This window comes from Astyanax mexicanus, chromosome 4 (genome assembly GCF_023375975.1).
Source record: "Astyanax mexicanus isolate ESR-SI-001 chromosome 4, AstMex3_surface, whole genome shotgun sequence".
Lineage (NCBI taxonomy): Eukaryota > Metazoa > Chordata > Actinopteri > Characiformes > Acestrorhamphidae > Astyanax > Astyanax mexicanus.
The window spans coordinates 26,172,954-26,191,374 of NC_064411.1; the positions used below are offsets into that span (position 1 = coordinate 26,172,954).

The 18,421-nt window shown below is 40.9% G+C and overlaps 2 protein-coding genes across 9 annotated transcripts in view; one reads left to right on the plus strand and one right to left on the minus strand.

The window, feature by feature from the left end:
* The window catches only part of LOC103041110 (zinc finger protein 239), a 217,613-nt gene that overhangs the window by 115,090 nt on the left and 84,102 nt on the right, over nucleotides 1-18,421 (minus strand). The window lies entirely within an intron of this gene.
* LOC103045009 (uncharacterized) overlaps nucleotides 1-18,421 on the plus strand; it is a 41,189-nt gene that overhangs the window by 1,104 nt on the left and 21,664 nt on the right. For all 3 annotated transcript variants that reach the window (XM_022679320.2, XM_022679321.2, XM_022679322.2), the window contains exons 2-7: nucleotides 1,262-1,516; nucleotides 4,682-5,254; nucleotides 6,509-7,188; nucleotides 8,207-8,272; nucleotides 8,857-8,974; nucleotides 9,979-10,097. In XM_022679320.2, coding sequence (XP_022535041.2) covers nucleotides 1,262-1,516; nucleotides 4,682-5,254; nucleotides 6,509-7,188; nucleotides 8,207-8,272; nucleotides 8,857-8,974; nucleotides 9,979-10,097 — 1,811 coding nt within the window. The remainder of the gene's footprint in view (nucleotides 1-1,261; nucleotides 1,517-4,681; nucleotides 5,255-6,508; nucleotides 7,189-8,206; nucleotides 8,273-8,856; nucleotides 8,975-9,978; nucleotides 10,098-18,421) is intronic.

An 18,421-nucleotide genomic window follows, 5' to 3' on the forward strand; every position in this document is an offset into this window, starting at 1 on the left:
GCTTGATCAGGTCCAGACCTGGTGATTGACAGAATATTCAATATATTTGGCCACTCCTAACATATCCACTATCTCGCTGAGGGATTTCTTATTTTTTTCAGGCTAATGATGGTCTGTTTCTCTTCCACTGAGAGTTCCTTTAAATGCATGTTGTGGGTTCACAGCAACAGCTTCCAAATACAAACAACAAAACTGGAATCAACTGCAGAGGGAATAGTACATGGAGCCCAGAAAATAGCTTTTGAGATCATTTGTCCAATTATTTTGTAATTCCTAAATGATCCATAGGATATTTTTGTTCAACCAGTTGAATTAAACCTGAAAGTCTAAACCTTAATTGAATCACATTTGTTTCATTTTAAATCCAGTGTAATGGTATGCAGAGCCCAAATAATGAAAATTGTTTCACTATAACCTAGGGCTGAGTGATCTGGCCAACATTTCTATGAACATACATTTCCTAATTTTTAGTCGATACGATATAATTGTCGATATGAACAATATTACAATATTTATAAACATTTTAATGATGCACAGTATTTATCACAATATTTAAACACAGAGAAAATGCACCAGTAGTGGCAAAATTTTTTAGTACTCTATTATATATGATATTGTACACAATGATATTCTCGATATGCTCGTTAGAGCATATTGTCTTGTCAATACAATATGAAAATTAATCAAGATATAACAAATTATCATCATATTGCCCAGCTCTATTACTACCTGTAGCCTATTGGCTGTTGTCACGTGTACGTACTACGCGTAACGTCACCAAGGCGCCATGTTTAATGTATAGTTACTGTAAGCCGTGCAGTAGATGTACCAGAAACAAACGTATATGTATTTTAATATAACCTTTGTAGAATTTAAAACAATAAAACTTGTAAAAGAGAAGTAAATTGAGGAAATAACACGATTATTTATCATCTATTAACAATAATTATGACGTGATTGCAACCAGCTGAAATGCTGTAAATCTCTAGTGACATCCCGGTGATGCACCAGACTGATGGAAATAGGGTGGTAAAAATGAAAGAATTACAGTTTAATCAGCTTAGAGCATTGTGAAAGCTTGTTGACTTTAAATTTTGTTTAGTAGTAATATGAATTATAATTTACTATCCTTTTCTATTAAGTAGATATCCTTATCTACTTATCCTTCAGAATTTCAGAATCAAAATATATATAATTGATATCTGCATGTTTTTAACTGCACTAACACACTCCTCGTTCTGTTTATTGTGTGGTTGCTAAGAAATGGCCAGGGAAGCACCAGCTCAGAGTCTGGAGACCAGTGAGGGAGGAAGGTGTCGAGCTGGTTGTGAAAAGACTACAGGAGAGGACCGAGAGGAGGTAGAGGACGAGGCTGGTGCTGAGAAACGGCCCTCTGTGCTCTGGGAGAAGTATTTTGAACAGAGTATATTTGTGGACATCAGTGATGATGACAGCCTTCATATGAGTGACCTCCAGGGTTCCTTCAGGGTCCACATATCACAGCATGAGGAGAGCGGTAAGAGTCTCCACACAGCACAGAGCTATTTAGCTGCATCCTGTAAACTTAGTCTTAGACTTAGACGTAGTCTTGGGCTAAACAGCATTTTAAATAAAGATTTTCCAGTGAAAAAAAATTACATAGTTTGCATAGTACAGTCCACATAGTGTTCAAATTCAGCTCCCCATCGTATATCCCTCACATATAGTCTTACAGACTCCGCATTCTGATTCTGTGTCTTTGCTCCCAGAATGCTCTGCAGCCTCCTTTATTCTTTGTTTGGGTTTTTTTTAGGGGGTTATCTTGTTTGCGTGGGTTATATGAGTGTATGATTTTGTGTCACTTGTGTTTGTTTAGATAAATGAAATTTAATTGTGGTTGTTCCACTGATTGAACACTATTTACCCTCTTGGTGTTTGGTTAGAAGTCCTTTTTTTCTCCTGTTCTAAATAAAATTAGCATAGGACAGATAATTTATGCCGCAGTGTTGCAGACTTATCTCATAATCTAATATGAAATAATGTTAATGTTTCTTGAAGATACTCTGTTTTATTTTTTAGAAAATAATAAGGAGCACAGAATGTTCAGGGTTCAAACTGAGGCTTTCATATCTTTAGTTAGGCCTGTCACAATAACTATTATTAGTTACTGTGAATAAACAGAAATTCTTGCAACAAATTATATAGTTGTAATTTTAAGACCAATTTATGCTACAGATTCATTGATAACAACATAACATCCTAATAATGCTGTTGTACTTTTAAACTTTTAAAGATTAAAATGAACTTTTAATTATATTTAAATCAATATTTGAAAATATTAGAAAATATTCATTCATTGATTATTGTAATGCAAAATGTTTAAATATCCTAAACAAACAAATAAATCATATAAATAAATTAAAACAAAAAATATCTCTCCTTATTAAATAAACACTATATTGGATTGGATATTTCGATAAAATAATATTAAACTTCATTCTAATATTAAATTCCAAAATCTATTCATTGTACAATAAGCTGATGAACTAAGTATCATGACAGACCTATTTTTGGCTTTATGCAATTTGAGAAACCCCTGATCTTTTACAGCATTCTTATTTATTCATGTCTAGGGCGTGTTCTTAATTAGAGTAAGGTGTCAACCACATATATTACCACACTAATCAAATAAAGTACAGTTCTGTTTTCTATATAAATATATTAATAAGTTACTACAGTTGAAGAATGAGACGTCTTTAGATGAATAACTGATTAGGAATAAAATTTAACCTTACTTAAAGGTACCGTTTATGCTTCTTGTGAACCACTGTTGATATTTGAACTCTACAGCAAAGCAAACACCTCCCTTCATTCAGTGCTTTTTCAGAAGCTCCTCCCGGCCAAATTCATTGATAACTGTTGCTACATTTTCTGCTGCTTCAAAAATTCTCAAAACTCTGCAAATTACTTTTAATTTGAAATGATGAGAATGAAATAAGGAAGATAGGGAGAAGAGAGAGAAATGTATATTAAACTACCATTGCTTTGCTGATGACACCTAGCTATACCTGTCATTCTCACCTGAAGATAACTCAATCTCTGCACGGATATCGTCGTGTCTCTCTGACATATCCTCATGGATGAAGGAGCATCACCTTCAATTAAATCTCTCAAAGACTGAACTTCTGGTTATACCAGCAAAACCATCTTTTCAACACAACTTCTCTATAAGTATCGACTCTCTCTCTCTCTCTCACCAACAAAGGTTGCTAGGAACCTGGGTGTTATGGTTGATGACCAGCTCTCCTTCACGCACCATGTGGCCTCGGTTGCTCGATCCTGCCGCTTCGCGCTTTATAACATCAGGAAAATTAGACAGTTTCTGACGCAACAGGCCACCCAACTCCTGGTACAAGCAGTCGTCATCTCACGAATCCAGAATGCAGCAGCACGTCTGGTCTTCAACCAACCAAAACGGGCTCATGTCACCCCACTGCTCATTGAGCTCCACTGGCTACCAGTTGATGCTCGCATCAAATTCAAAACTCTTACAATCGCCTACAAGGTGATGACAGAACAGCTCCTTCCTACCTGCACTCACTCCTGAAGGCTTACGCTACCTCCCGGCCGCTGCGCTCCTCCAATGAACGTCGCCTCGCTTTGCCAAACAAACATTCACACAAAACAATCCATACAGAGACTGTTCTCATACAGAGTTCCCCAATGGTAGAACAAACTACCTTCCACTACCAGATCAGGAGAATCTCTCACTATCTTTAATAAACTCCTGAAGACTGAGCTCTTCAAAGAACACTTACTCTCCTAACACCTCTAACAAACTAACTAATTCTAACCTCATCTCCTTCACCTCCTTCACTTCTCTATCCCTTTATTTCCCTTTGACCTCCTTAAGCCCTATCTAAAAATGGGTTATCTTAATTCCTATTACTTTTGTACTTCATTATTGTAAGTCGCTTTGGACAAAAGCGTCTGCCAAATGTAATGTAATGTAGGTGACAACATTAACAGTTTAACCATGTTAAACAGGAAAAATGGCAAAATTAGTCACTACAGACCTGCAATCATCATGTATTGTATAATACATTTTGGTCTTTATATGCTAAATACACTGTCTGGCCAAAAAGAAAAATGTTGCCATCTGGATTTAAGTAAGTAAATGATGTGGGGTTGATGCTGCAGTTGTTCTGCAGGTTTAGGTTCAGCAACAGTATGTGCTGAAAGAATGAGGTCAGCTGACCTCAATACCTGAATATACTGAATATAGATCAGGTTATTCCATCAATGGATTTTTTTCTTCCCTGATGACACGAGCATATTCCAAGATGACGACAATTCCAGGATTCATGGAGCTGGAATAGTGAAAGAGTGATTCAGGGAGCATGAGATCATCATTTTCACACATGGATTGAGAGAGTTCACCACAGAGTCCAGACCTTAACATCATTTTGGGATGTGCTGGATGGAGAAGACTTTGTGCAGCGGTCAGACTCTACCATCATCAATGCTGCTGCAAGATCATTGCAGATGCTTATCAAAACAATACCACAGAGAATTTGTGACGCAATCAAAGCTAAAGGCGGTGCAGTGTAATTTTAGTGTTAGGCAGTGTTTAAAAAAATTATAATATTAATCAGATGTTTGTGTGAACTACTAATTTACCAGTGTTTTGTTTATTTTTCAGAGAACACAGGACTTTCTGATTCAAATGAGTCTGAAGAGGACTCCACAGAGAGCTCGGTCTCCATCAGCAGTGTACACAGAGATCACATCAACGCCAGAGATATGAAAGGAAATAAGGCGAAGGATAACACAGCACCAGAGCGACCAAGGTGGAGGCCTGAGGATGACAACACCAGCGATGAAGACCAGGAGGAGCTCCCATATGATGGTGAACTTCACCACCACCACCACCACACGTTGCACCCTAAAGAGAGCCCTGAAGAGACCTCTAAAGACCATCACACTGTGAACGCTGACATGCTCTACACCCCCAGCACGCCTAACAGCGGTGCTGAGAATGTAAAAGGTGGTATTTACAACCGCAGTCAACCTGTAGCTGAGTGTTTCCAGCAGCAGGAGCCCAGTCCAGTTCCAGCATCAGTGCCTGAGTTTCTGCTGAGGCATTTCTCCCACGATGAACTGCTGAACTGTGGCAGGCTGATCGAGGCGGAGACCATGCCTGAAGTCTCCCTGCTCGAGAGCGTCGATGAGACAGCGTGGAGCAGAGCTTCAGCCAACCCACACACTGCAGGAGGTAGGCATGAGCAATCTGATTATAAGGTACTGTAATAAAGTACATTACAAAGTACAGTTTTATACAGTGGTATTGTCAGTACTTTTTAAAGAACCTGAACAACTTCAGGTATCATACCAGTGTCATATTTACTGTTAGATTTACAGGTAAGTCCGGATGCTTGCTAATGTAAAAACAGTCAGCAGGTTTAGCAACAGAAATAAAGTAGACAATACAGTGGTGTTTAACCAGAACAGGAGCAAACTCATAGCAAACAAAGCATACATTGTTTTACCCTTTTATCCCTACCTTTTTGATGTACCCTTCTCTCAGCTAGCTTCTGCTACTTGCCAGGCTGTTACAGTAAATAAGAACATGTTCCTAATTAATTGCCTGGTTAATATGTGCTGTTGTGAAATATCTAGAGCAAATAGATAAATGGCATTTAAAACAAATATCTTTCCAGTTTTCTACTGAGATCTCAGTTTGTAGTTCAGATTCTAATTTACCCTCAATATGCAGGAAAATATGTGGCTCCATTAAAAAAAAACTTCTATTGGGGCTGGTCCTTCTTATTAAGAACTTATTATTGCTTAATTTGTAAATACCTGAAAAAATCTGTTTAAGTTAAGTTTGATAAAGGACCAAAGAATTTTCTTTTAGCTGATGCTCCCAACAGACTTACAATGCTAATGATGGGGGTATAGTGTTGCCCATGCAAAGAAATCACTATTTTTATACTATGAACAAGCTTAAAGTGGCTCCACACGTCATTGGTTACATTCTGACTGATGAGCACAAACAAATAAGTAGAATAGGGAAACAGATTGCAAAATGAATTACATGGAAATACATGAATTACAGCTGGTACTGAAAATATCAATAAAATATTAATGCATTTCCACATAAATAATTTTGCTATCTGTTCCCTTATCCTACCTTATATTTTTATTTTTTTTTATAAACTATCTGTATATTTTTAAAGTTCTCATTGCCTTGTTTTAAATGTCAGGGCCCTCGGACTTCTACCAATTAAATATGGAGCTACTTTGAGTTTGTTAATTATGTAAAAATAGTGATTTATTGCCTCATTATTAGCATTGTAAGCTTTGTAAGCATTGACTAAAATGCTGGGGGTGAATGGAAGTGGGCTATTCGATAAAAGTTAGTACTCATTATCATGTTTTACTACAGCCTAAGTTCATTTTACACAATATTTTCCCCTTTTTTTGTTGTTTTTTTGTGTCATACTTTTGTCGTTTTGTCTGTCCTTAGTGGGAGGACACTGCTCAAAGCTCAAAGCCTGTCTGAGGCCTGTGGAGGAGGATGAGTCCAGCAGAGGCAGAAACCACACAGATAACACAGAGATAACTGACTTGAAGATGGAATCCGCTAGAACAGCAGCAGACCAGAATAATATGACTGATGAACAAATAAACCATAATCAATCAAACTCCACTGAAGAGTCCCGACTGTCTGTCCTCAGCGATTTGGATGCTGGTCCGAGCAGTTCAGCTGAAGATGAGCAGAAAGAGAATGAAGATGAAGAGGATGAGGAGGAAGATGTGGAAGAGGATGAGGAAGACGCAGAGCAGTGCTGCAGTGCCAGCACTCCGGACCTGGATAAAGCAGACGTCCAGGTCGGCAGGTTTTCCCTGGGCAGGACGCGGTCCTGCAGTGAGCTGAAGTACGGCCAGGGTCAGGTTCACTACCCCCTGCCGGACTTCTCCAAAGTGGCCCCTAAAGTCAAGATTCCCAAAGGTAACAGTCCCACCAAACCTGGCACCCACACGCCATCCACGGACAGGCCCCACACCACAACGGCAGGCACTCAGATTAAATCCCCGTCCTCCTGTTCGGCTGATGTCATCAGTCGGGTTTTGGAGGACTCTGTTTGGCTGAGTGAGGTGAGGAAAGATGAGGAAGAACAGGCCAGACTGGACCAGCTGTTACAGGTAAACATGCATGCATGCCTCTTATTACTTTAAGGGGAAAAAAGGCAATGTTTCTGTATGTTTTAGAAGAACCGATGATTTGAGTGTAATATATAGATGGTGGATGATGATGTTTATAGACTGTTGATGTGCTTCGTTGTTCTTCACGAGGAAAGGAACAGAAACGTAGACAAACTGTTTCTCGTGAACAGAAAACGATCATGTGACCAAGATGCAGCTGATTCCGATTTGGTCAAAATACTGTAGTACAGCTTTGAATATGGATTTAAACTAAAAAAAAAAAAAACACTTGATTTAAGTTTTGGATGACCATCGTAAAATGCATAACAACTTTCGGTAGTGGGCTGTTAATTTGTGTGTGTAAAAATTTGGGTCTGAGAGACTGTTAGGTAGGCCTAACAGTTTTAAGGTTTTGGAATTGGCTTGTTTTACACAGACCTGTATAAAGTTCTAGACAGTCAGACTTAAGTAAAAGTACAATTGCTTTATTAAAAAAGTAATTTAAGTAGAAGCTAAAGTGTTCTTTAATCTCCGCACTTAAGTGGAAGTACTAAAGTATTCACAATTTTTTTGTACTTAAGTATTGTTTAAGTGGTTTATTGTAAAATGTAGTAAGTACAGTACTGTGTTATTGGTGTAGTTATTAAAGAAAGCAGTGGAAAGTTAGCAGTCCTAAAGGCAGAATGGGACCTGCGAGGTCTTATAAAATCACTTTAATCTCTTGATTCCCTTAATAATGAACAGCTTCATTAATCCCGGCGAAGTGCAAAGCATCTACCACTCTGACTTTTGTGATAATGTAATAATGTGGGTTTGGAATGATTCCTAACATTTTTATAATTGTAAAGATTTACGATGCAGGACATAAAAAAGTATTTGAGTAAAAATAGTAAACTCATTGATAATATATAGTAAAGTAAAAGTAATAGTTGGAGAAAAAAAAATACTGCAGTAGACACAGATACAGCATTACATAAACATTATTGTCTGTCTTTTATATCTTGTTTATTTTTTTCAGGCTGAATATAACAGATTACTTGCCAAATATGCAGTTGATGACAACCTAATCAACCAGACACAACAGGTACATTGATACAGAGAACTACAGTCTGTTATTATAGAACTAATATGTGTTCCTATATGATTAGTGGAGCTGAAAAAATGGATAGAGGCTGTAGAAATAAGGAGGTTGTCATAATATTATGATACGGCTGTGTATAAATGTGAGTGTAAACTACTGTATGGCTTCAATATGCCTCAGTAAATGTGTATTTTGATTCAGCAGTTTTTCAGTTCCTGTGCTCAGTACAGGAAAATATGATTAGGTTATTATTGCTTGTTTTGTGGGCAGTATGTTTAATTTGCAGTAAACAATAATATTGTCATTTTAAGTCATTTTATGCTGTGGATATTGATAGTACAGTGGCATCATAATGGAATTACACTCTTCTTAAAGAGAAATTAAAAATAGTTAATGAGATTTTTTGGGCAATTCCATCACATATTAGCCTTAAGCACCACTTCACATGACTCAGTTATATATGCATTGGTTATTTTGTAACTGTGTTGTCCATATTATATAGAATGAGGCCTATTTATACTACACAAATATCGGTAGTCGTAGTATTTCTTTCATGATTGCTTGCTCTGCTTCCTTCTGTCAAATAGACTCAAGACTCTATTAATCAGCCATCCTCAACCCACTGGAAAGAAACAGTAGATGTTCTGGACGACACACAAGGCCAGCCCAGAGCTGCCAAACCAACCTTCCAGTCAACTATAGCAGGCAAGTCATCATTTTCTCTACTGGTCTTTACTGTCCTCCTTCCATGAAACCTGAGAGACCTTCACCCAGCACTGTAGCCTTGACTACCAATTAACACGAAACCGGATCTGAGTTCCTCAGCCGTGAAACAGAGCGCCCAGTAACAGGTGACAGTCCTACCAGACATGAATAGGCTTTTCTTTGGAATGATCGACTTGAAACCTTTTAAAGAATGATATTAAACTAGTAAAATACATTAAAATAATAATATAGTTAAATAATTTAGAAATACAGTGTTTATCATTGTATCTACACCTTCCGGATTAAGTCACCAACCAGCCTTGAGAGATCGTTACCTCCAAGACATGCCTCTATGAAGCAGATTCAAAGACATTTTGCCCAGTTGACAGATTTTAAGGGGGGAAACATCATTGAACAGAGACAAACAGAATGGTAATTTAAAACAAAATGCTCAACATCTAGGCTGTCCCTCCACCAGCCACTGTTGTATTCATTTGCAGAAACTTTAAAGGCTATGAACTGGAACAATATCATGTTTAGCAAATAATCCAAGTCATGTTTGGAATCAGACAATGATCAGGTTTGAGTATGAAGGGCTTGTGGTGAGCACTTTAATAGTGCCTTTGCTGTGAAATGACACGCTGCCCCAGCCTCTGGTGTGATTATCTGTAGAGCAATCATACATGACAGTCAGTCTCCTCTATTACCATAGTAGTGATACAAGGTTAGTGATGAGTGCATCCTCATATGTTGCTTGTCGTTGCAGGGCTTCCAACTGGTACTTTAGTAGGATAATGCTCAACCCCACACAGCCAGGGTTTTCCAGGAATGTCTCAGCCAGATTGCATCATTTCCAAGACTTGACTAGTCACCAGATTAATCGCCAGTCAATTCTTCTTTAGGCTAGACATGCCTTTAGGAAAATGATTGTCTGTATCCGTAATATTATTGATATTATTGATTGCACACTACAGCAGTATGTGTATATATCTTTAAATGTGCAGGACTGTTTGAGGAGAGGAAAGATGCAGAGCGGATGTCTCTTCCTGAGCAGCAGAGTGTGACTGATGGCCAGAGACTGACCGCTGAGCTCACCACTATTATATATCAGTTTACAGAGCAGGTAAAACAAAGTAACTAATTGTGCAAGTGACTGATCACACATACATCACAAACAAATACAACGTGAAAATGTGAAAAAATGGAAAGAAAACGCCCCATGTTTAAAAGCTAAATCAGTTGTGTTGTAATTAGCAGTTATTATCTCAGTTATTAGCTCAGGTATATTGCCACAATTACAGTTCCTTGAAAAAGTATTAATACCCTTGAACTTTTCTTCATTTTTTTCTCATTATACATATTTTCTCATCAAAATTAAATGTATATTTTGGGGGATTTAATATGATAGACCAGGGGTTCCCAACCTTTTGCAACTCACGACCCACTAAACTTACAACCAAATACAGCACAACTATTAGCTTTGTCAGTTTCTGTTTCTGTACATGTGACTCCTAATGCTATACCTAACGCTTTATATATATATATATATATATATTTTTTTTTATTTATGCTTGCGTTTCTTGGTTCTCTTGGTTAGTCGCTGCTTTGCTTGTAGACGGTGCAGCTTCAGGGATTTTTGCTGTCAAAGACCCTGTTTTTCCATTGCTTATCCATGTGTAATATGTAAACTCTCACTAATAACACAACTAATGTGTTAATTTACTCGCTATCTCTGCCTGTGACTGTACTATTCCAAACCAATCTAGCTCGACCAAAATATCTTTGTTTTTGCAAATAAATAAACTTTATATCTTAAATTAAGTTTGCTGACCCATCTATATATGTAAAATAGTTTTTACTTTGCGAAATAAAAAAACACTGTGATTGACCAACACAATGTAGTAAGTAATGGTAATGTGAAAAGAAAATTATACATGTTTTTTAGCATTTAATAAATAAAAACTTGGAAAGGTTGGCATGCCCATTGTATGCAGTCTACTATTCTCTGGTACCCCTCAATAAAATCCAGCGTGATATATTGCCTACAGAAGTCAGTTAATTAGAAAATAGTCCATCTGTCTGTAATTTATTCTCAGTATAACTATAGCTGTTCTACAAAAGATTGTTAGAGAACAATAGTGATCAAACAGTATCATTAAAACTCAAAGAGCACACCAGACAGGTCAGAAATAAAGTGCAGAGAAGTTTTACTTCCCGGCCTGTGTAGTAAAACCACTCCAAATGATCCAGAACTCAGCAGCACGTCTGGTCTTCAACCAGCCAAAACGGGCACATGTCACCCCGCTGCTCATTGAGCTCCATTCAGTTGCTGCTCGCATCAAATTCAAAACTCTTACAATCGCCTACAAGGTAATGACAGGACAGCTCCTTCCTACCTGCACTCACTCCTGAAGGCTTACGCTACCTCCCGGCCGCTGCGCTCCTCCAATGAACGTCGCCTCGCTTTACCAAACAAACATTCACACAAAGCAATCCAGACTGTTCTCATACAGAGTTCCCCAATGGTGGAACAAACTACCTTCCACTACCAGATCAGGAGAATCTCTCGCTATCTTTAATAAACTCCTGTAGACAGAGCTCTTCAAAGAGCACTTACTCTCCTAACACCTCTAACTAACTACCTTCCACTACCAGATCAGGAGAATTGTGATGAGGTAAGAAGTCTCCCTCATCACCAAAGCTGTTGCCAGAGTTTTAATATTCTGTAAAGACAATTGTTTTAACAAACACAGGGAGATACTTACCTGAGAAGGGGGTTCCAAAGGACTGGCAGCCATTACAGTTCCTCTTCTTGTACTAGCCAGAAGGGCCCATGGCAGTGCAGGAGAGAGGGGAGCTGGAGTGAAGAACCTGAAAAAGAAAAAGACTAAGTTAATTAAAAGGAATACTTACCGGTAGATGTTGTGATGAAATGGCCATTTTAAACCTGTGTGAGAATATGTGCACATTGTAGAAAATGTTAATGTTTGTATGCATTTAATTAGGATGTTTTAACCCACCTGCTGAGATTTGGTTTAGCCCGGGGCGGGGCTTCCAGTATTTAAAGGGGCAGTAAGTTAGAGTGGGGGGGCCTTTTTTTCTCATTGTGTAACTGACTGCTGAAGAGTTAGTAAGCTCAGTGAAGTACTGTCCTGAAGCCTAGGCACAGTATTTATTTGTAGGACTGCTGTTCAATGCTAATTAGCATTCTAGTCCTTTAATTTGCATTGTATTTTTTAATTCTTTATTTTCCTTTTTTCTTTAATTACACTTTTTTTGAATAAATTCTGCACTTTGAACTTACCTGGAGGTATCCTTTGATCTTGGTGTGGTGGATTCCGATCTCCTACCTTGGCGCTTTCCACACGTAAATCCCTAAGTTCCCCTGGCTTCACACACCTTCCAGTGGAGAACTCTTACAGATGGTGGCAGTGGTGTAGAAACGTGAAGGCACGGCAGCACAGACATCCCATCAAACAAGCTACAACAGAAACAAGAGGACGTCAGTAGATGCCAACACTGAAGAACCAGTCACAAGACCAAAGTGCAAGATGCCTCCTAAAAAAAAGTTCAGCTTTGCAAAGTGCCCACCAAGATGAGCTGCGTGAACCTGTTGATGAAGACCATATGCAAGAATCGGCTGCCAATGCTGATGTAAGCATGGAGCAGTTATGCACCATGTTTCGGGACTTTGTTCGTGTGCAGCACGAAAAAGACGAACAGTTGCAACGTGATGCAGCCAAGCAGGAACAGAGATGGCGCTCACTGCAACATCAGTTTGGTTTGCTGCAAGAAGAGATGAAGTGGAGCCAGAGAGAAAGAAGACAAGACGTGAGTGAAAGAGAAGGCACAACAAGCCTCACAAGAACGCAGATCCTGAGAAGCCGAAATGAGACACCAAGATTGGGTCAAGAACCACCTGTGCCGGCCCAAGCAGCAGTGGCAGCCCAAGCAGCAGTACCAGCCCAAGCACTACCAACGCCAAGAATGCCAACGCTTAAAGAAACAGATGACGTTGAGCACTTTCTCACCATGTTTGAGCGGCTGGCTCAAGCAGCACAATGGCCGAGGGAGATATGGGCATTTCACTTGGTCCCGCTGTTAGAAGGCAGAGCAAGGGCAGCATATGTGGCCATGGACGGAGAAGACGCCTGTGAGTATGATAAGGTCAAAGAGGCCATACTGAAGAAGTATGAAATAAACAAAGAAACTTACAGACAGCGATTCCGGAGCAACACAGTGCGACAAGATGAAACCCCAAGAGAGCTCTTCACCAGACTGAAAGGTCTCTATATGAAGTGGATGACGCCGGAAGAGAAGTCAAAGGAGGACATTGGAAATGCCATTGTGCTCGAGCAGTACCTGAGGATGCTGAAACCAGAGCTGAGGAGCTGGATAACAGAGCGCAGTCCAACATCGGCAGACCAGGCTGTGGAGATGGCGGAGTCGTTTGTTGCTGCTAGACAAGCTGAGGGTGAATTCCGGTTCGGGAACTACTACGAGCAACGTCGTCAGACTTTTCCCAGTAAGTTTGGGGGTGGAGCTGGTAGTGGTCCTAAGCTGCAGTATACCAAAGTAGCCACACAGGGTAACTGGCGTGATGGCAAAAACAGTGATAAAGTCACAGTAAACAGTAGGCGTCTGGCTGAAGGATCGTTAAGGTGCTTTAACTGTGACCAGGTTGGCCACAAAGCAAATGTATGCCCCAAGCTTGAGAGTAGCCACAACAGATTATGTTACATTCCTAAAAAAGACACATGTAGTGAACAACTTGAAATCAATTCCGACAGCGTAGTACCTGTAAAAATAGGTGGGAAAAAATTCAAAGCCTTAATAGATACAGGTGCTAGCCAAACTATGATTTCCACAAGATGTTTACTAGACACAGTGCCAAACTACGCCGGAAAAATACTGGTAAAATGTATACACGGCGATGAGCAGGTTTACCCAACAGCTGAGGTCAGCATAGAAATCAGTGGGCAGGCTTATATCCTAAGAGTAGGGGTTATGCAGAGCTCACCGTATGCTGTAATTCTAGGTAGAGACATACCAATTTTGGTGGACCTCCTAGCGGAGCAACAAAATAGAGCAGATGTGCTGGTAGCAACTAGGCTACAAACTAAACAAGGAAAAGCTCAGGAAGAAGCAAAATCTTTGCTTAAAGAAATGCCATGTAGTGAAGTGGTAAGGACCAAGAAAACTAAACAACAAAAAAGACAGGACAAAGTAAAAGGCACAGTACTGGTCGAAAATCTAGAATGTCCAATTACCGGAACCGAAATTTTACCCAGCAATATAGCACAACTTCAGGGCCAGGACGAGTCACTTAAACCCCTGTTTGCAAAATGTACAAACAATAGTACAACAGGTAAAACTGACAGTGGTCTTCGTGTAAAAGAAAACATTCTTTACAGGGTAAAAGGTGATTATGAACAACTAGTGGTCCCAAAAACTCTGAGGCAGCAAGTAATTAAATTGGCACATTCAGAACCATGGGCAGGTCATTTAGGACATGCAAAAACCCTAAGCCGAATTGCGCGCAGGTTTTACTGGCCTAGTCAACATCAGGATGTAGCAGAGTATTGCAAAACGTGCCCCGAATGTCAACTAACATCACCATCAAAAAAATCTGACAGAGTACCCATGATTAACCTACCCATAGTAGAAACACCTTTCTCACGTATAGCTATGGATATAGTTGGGCCGTTACCCAGAAGTCGAGCGGGTAACCGCTATATTTTGGTCATCTGCGACTATGCCACCCGCTATCCTGAAACATTCCCCCTGAGGAAGGTCAAAACACGGCAGTTAGTTAATGCACTAATTCAACTAATCTCCAGGGTAGGAGTACCTAGGGAAATTCTGACCGATCAGGGCACCAATTTTACTTCCAAGCAGTTTAAGGAAGTGTTTGCACTACTAGGCATAAAGGGCATAAGGACCACACCATATCACCCCCAAACAGATGGTCTCGTTGAACGCTTCAACAAGACACTGAAAGGCATGCTGAAGAAGTTTGTGGCAGACACAGGGGCTGACTGGGATACATGGCTCCCATATCTTCTCTTCGCATACCGTGAAGTGCCACAAGCATCCACTGGGTTTTCCCCTTTCCAGTTGCTTTATGGGAGAGAAGTGAGAGGCCCACTTGATGTCCTGAAAGAAGCATGGGAGGGTGACAACACTGACCAGAAACTGAACTGCTTGTCTTACGTCCTAAAGATGAGGGAGAGAATGGCGTCATTGACGGAGATGGTTCGCGTGAACATGGAAAAGGCCCAGCAAAGACAAAAGACGGGGTACGACAGAGCAGCAAAGAACAGAGAACTGGTACCAGGAGAAAAAGCTCTTGTTCTGTTGCCCACGTCAGAATCAAGTCTTCTGGCCAAGTGGCAAGGGCCTTATGAGGTTCTGCGGCGAATTGGCCAGACGTCATATGAGCTGCTTCTCCCTGACAAGAAGAAGAAGAAACAGGTGTTTCACATCAACATGCTCAGGCAGTGGAGAGAGCCCAAGGGGGTTGTCACTGAGCAGATGTGGATAAGAGCTGTTGAGGATGAGGAAGAAACCAAAGAGCAGTACTTCCCAATGAAAGGTGGGAGCACTTCACCACTGGACTTGTCACACCTCAAGCCGAAGCAACGTCAGGAACTGGAATAAGTCATCCCTTCAGGTCTCTTCAGAGAAGAGCCAGGCAGGACCGACATCATGCAGCACAACATCCGTCTGCTGAAAGAAGACCCCATCAGACAGACGAACTGCAGGGTGCCAGCACGCCTGATTCCAGACCTAAAGAAGGAAGTGAAGACAATGCTGGAGCTGGGTGTGATCGAGCCATCAAGGAGCGAATGGTGTAGTCCTGTGGTGTTGGTCCCAAAAAAGGACGGTGGTCTTCGATTCTGCATAGACTTTACCAAGGTGAATGCTGTGTCGGCTTTTGACCCTTACCCTATGCCAAGAGCTGATGAACTGATAGAGAGGCTGGGTAGGGCAAAGTATCTGACAACTCTTGACTTGTGCAAGGGCTATTGGCAAGTCCCATTGGCACCAGCAGCAAAAGAACTGACGGCATTTCCCACCCAGTGGGCTGTACCACTTTTCTGTCATGCATTTTGGTCTGCACGGAGCAGCAGCAACCTTCCAGCGGCTGATGGATGAGGTTCTCAAAGACACAGACAACTTTGCAGCTGCATACATCGATGATGTTGTCGTCTTCAGTGCGACCTGGGCTGAGCATGTACAGCATGTGGGAGCGGTGCTGCGAAAGATTGCAGATGCTGGATTGACGGCCAACCCTGCCAAATGTCATCTTGCACAGGGTGAAGTTTCATACCTGGGTTACATCCTAGGGGGTGGAGTCATTCGTCCTCAAGTGAGCAAGATTGAAGCAGTCAAAGCATGTCCTGCACCGAACACTAAAAGGAGGGTGAGGTCTTTCCTGGGTCTGATTGGATGGTACCGCCGGTTCATACCAAACTTCTCCAGTAGGGCAGCAGTGCTAACTGACCTGGTGAAGAAAGACAAGCCTCAAAGGGTGAAGTGGACAGAGGAATGCGAGACAGCTTTTCAAGATCTGAAATCTTGTTTGTGCCGCGAACCGATTCTGTGCAGTCCGGATTTTGAGAAGCCCTTCCTGGTGCAGACAGATGCGTCCGGTAGTGGACTGGGTGCAGTACTACTTCAAGGGGAGGAAGAGGACAGGAAGCCGGTCCTCTACATCAGTAGGAAGCTGTTCCCCAGGGAAATTAATTATTCCACTGTCGAAAAGGAAGCGTTAGCAGTGAAGTGGGCACTGGACTCGCTGCGATATTACTTAATGGGTGCTGACTTCACGCTAGAGACTGACCACAGAGCACTGCAGTGGATGCAGAAGATGAAAGACAGCAATGCAAGGATTACGCGGTGGTATTTATCCTTGCAATCTTTCAAGTTCCGTGTGAGGTACCGCAAAGGGAACCAAAACGTGACAGCTGATTTCCTCTCTCGTCGCTCAGAAGAGTGACGATCTTAAGGGGGGGGGTGTGTGATGAGGTAAGAAGTCTCCCTCATCACCAAAGCTGTTGCCAGAGTTTTAATATTCTGTAAAGACAATTGTTTTAACAAACACAGGGAGATACTTACCTGAGAAGGGGGTTCCAAAGGACTGGCAGCCATTACAGTTCCTCTTCTTGTACTAGCCAGAAGGGCCCATGGCAGTGCAGGAGAGAGGGGAGCTGGAGTGAAGAACCTGAAAAAGAAAAAGACTAAGTTAATTAAAAGGAATACTTACCGGTAGATGTTGTGATGAAATGGCCATTTTAAACCTGTGTGAGAATATGTGCACATTGTAGAAAATGTTAATGTTTGTATGCATTTAATTAGGATGTTTTAACCCACCTGCTGAGATTTGGTTTAGCCCGGGGCGGGGCTTCCAGTATTTAAAGGGGCAGTAAGTTAGAGTGGGGGGGCCTTTTTTTCTCATTGTGTAACTGACTGCTGAAGAGTTAGTAAGCTCAGTGAAGTACTGTCCTGAAGCCTAGGCACAGTATTTATTTGTAGGACTGCTGTTCAATGCTAATTAGCATTCTAGTCCTTTAATTTGCATTGTATTTTTTAATTCTTTATTTTCCTTTTTTCTTTAATTACACTTTTTTTGAATAAATTCTGCACTTTGAACTTACCTGGAGGTATCCTTTGATCTTGGTGTGGTGGATTCCGATCTCCTACCTTGGCGCTTTCCACACGTAAATCCCTAAGTTCCCCTGGCTTCACACACCTTCCAGTGGAGAACTCTTACAAGAATCTCTCGCTATCTTTAATAAACTCCTGAAGACTGAGCTCTTCAAAGAACACTTACTCTCCTAACACCTCTAACACACTAACTACCGTATTTTTCGGACTATAAGGCGCACCGTATTATAAGACGCACTATCAAAGAACGCCTATTTTCTGCTATTTTTCCATACATAGGGCGCATCGCATTATAAGGCGCGTTAAGTGACACTAGAAAGGGTGCCTATATCAAAGTGAACAGGGGTGGCGCCATGTTTCCCTTCCCCCACCGGGGGTGGTCGCTTGCCGGTGGAGCGTCTCAGTATACAAATCTAGCTATTTCAAACTAAGTCAAACGAGTGCTGGATATTAATCTACACAGATTCCTCTCCTGAAAACTGTTTATTTGGGTGAGTAACGTGCTTCAGTTTATTTACAGTAAGCTTAGATTTCCAGATGTCCACTAAGGCTTGCTGCACCAGCGTTAGCATAGCTATCCGCTAGCACGCTAGCTAGTCACCTAAACTAGTAAAGTTAACCCAAACTTAAACGACAGCGTTACACTGAGTAATCCTGCGTGTTCTGGTAAGACAGTGAGATATTAGCTAGCGATTCGTCCCCCGTAGCTTGTTTTAACACGGTAAACAAGCAGATTACAGGCTGATAAAACTCACCTCTGAGAGAGTTAGCGCTTAG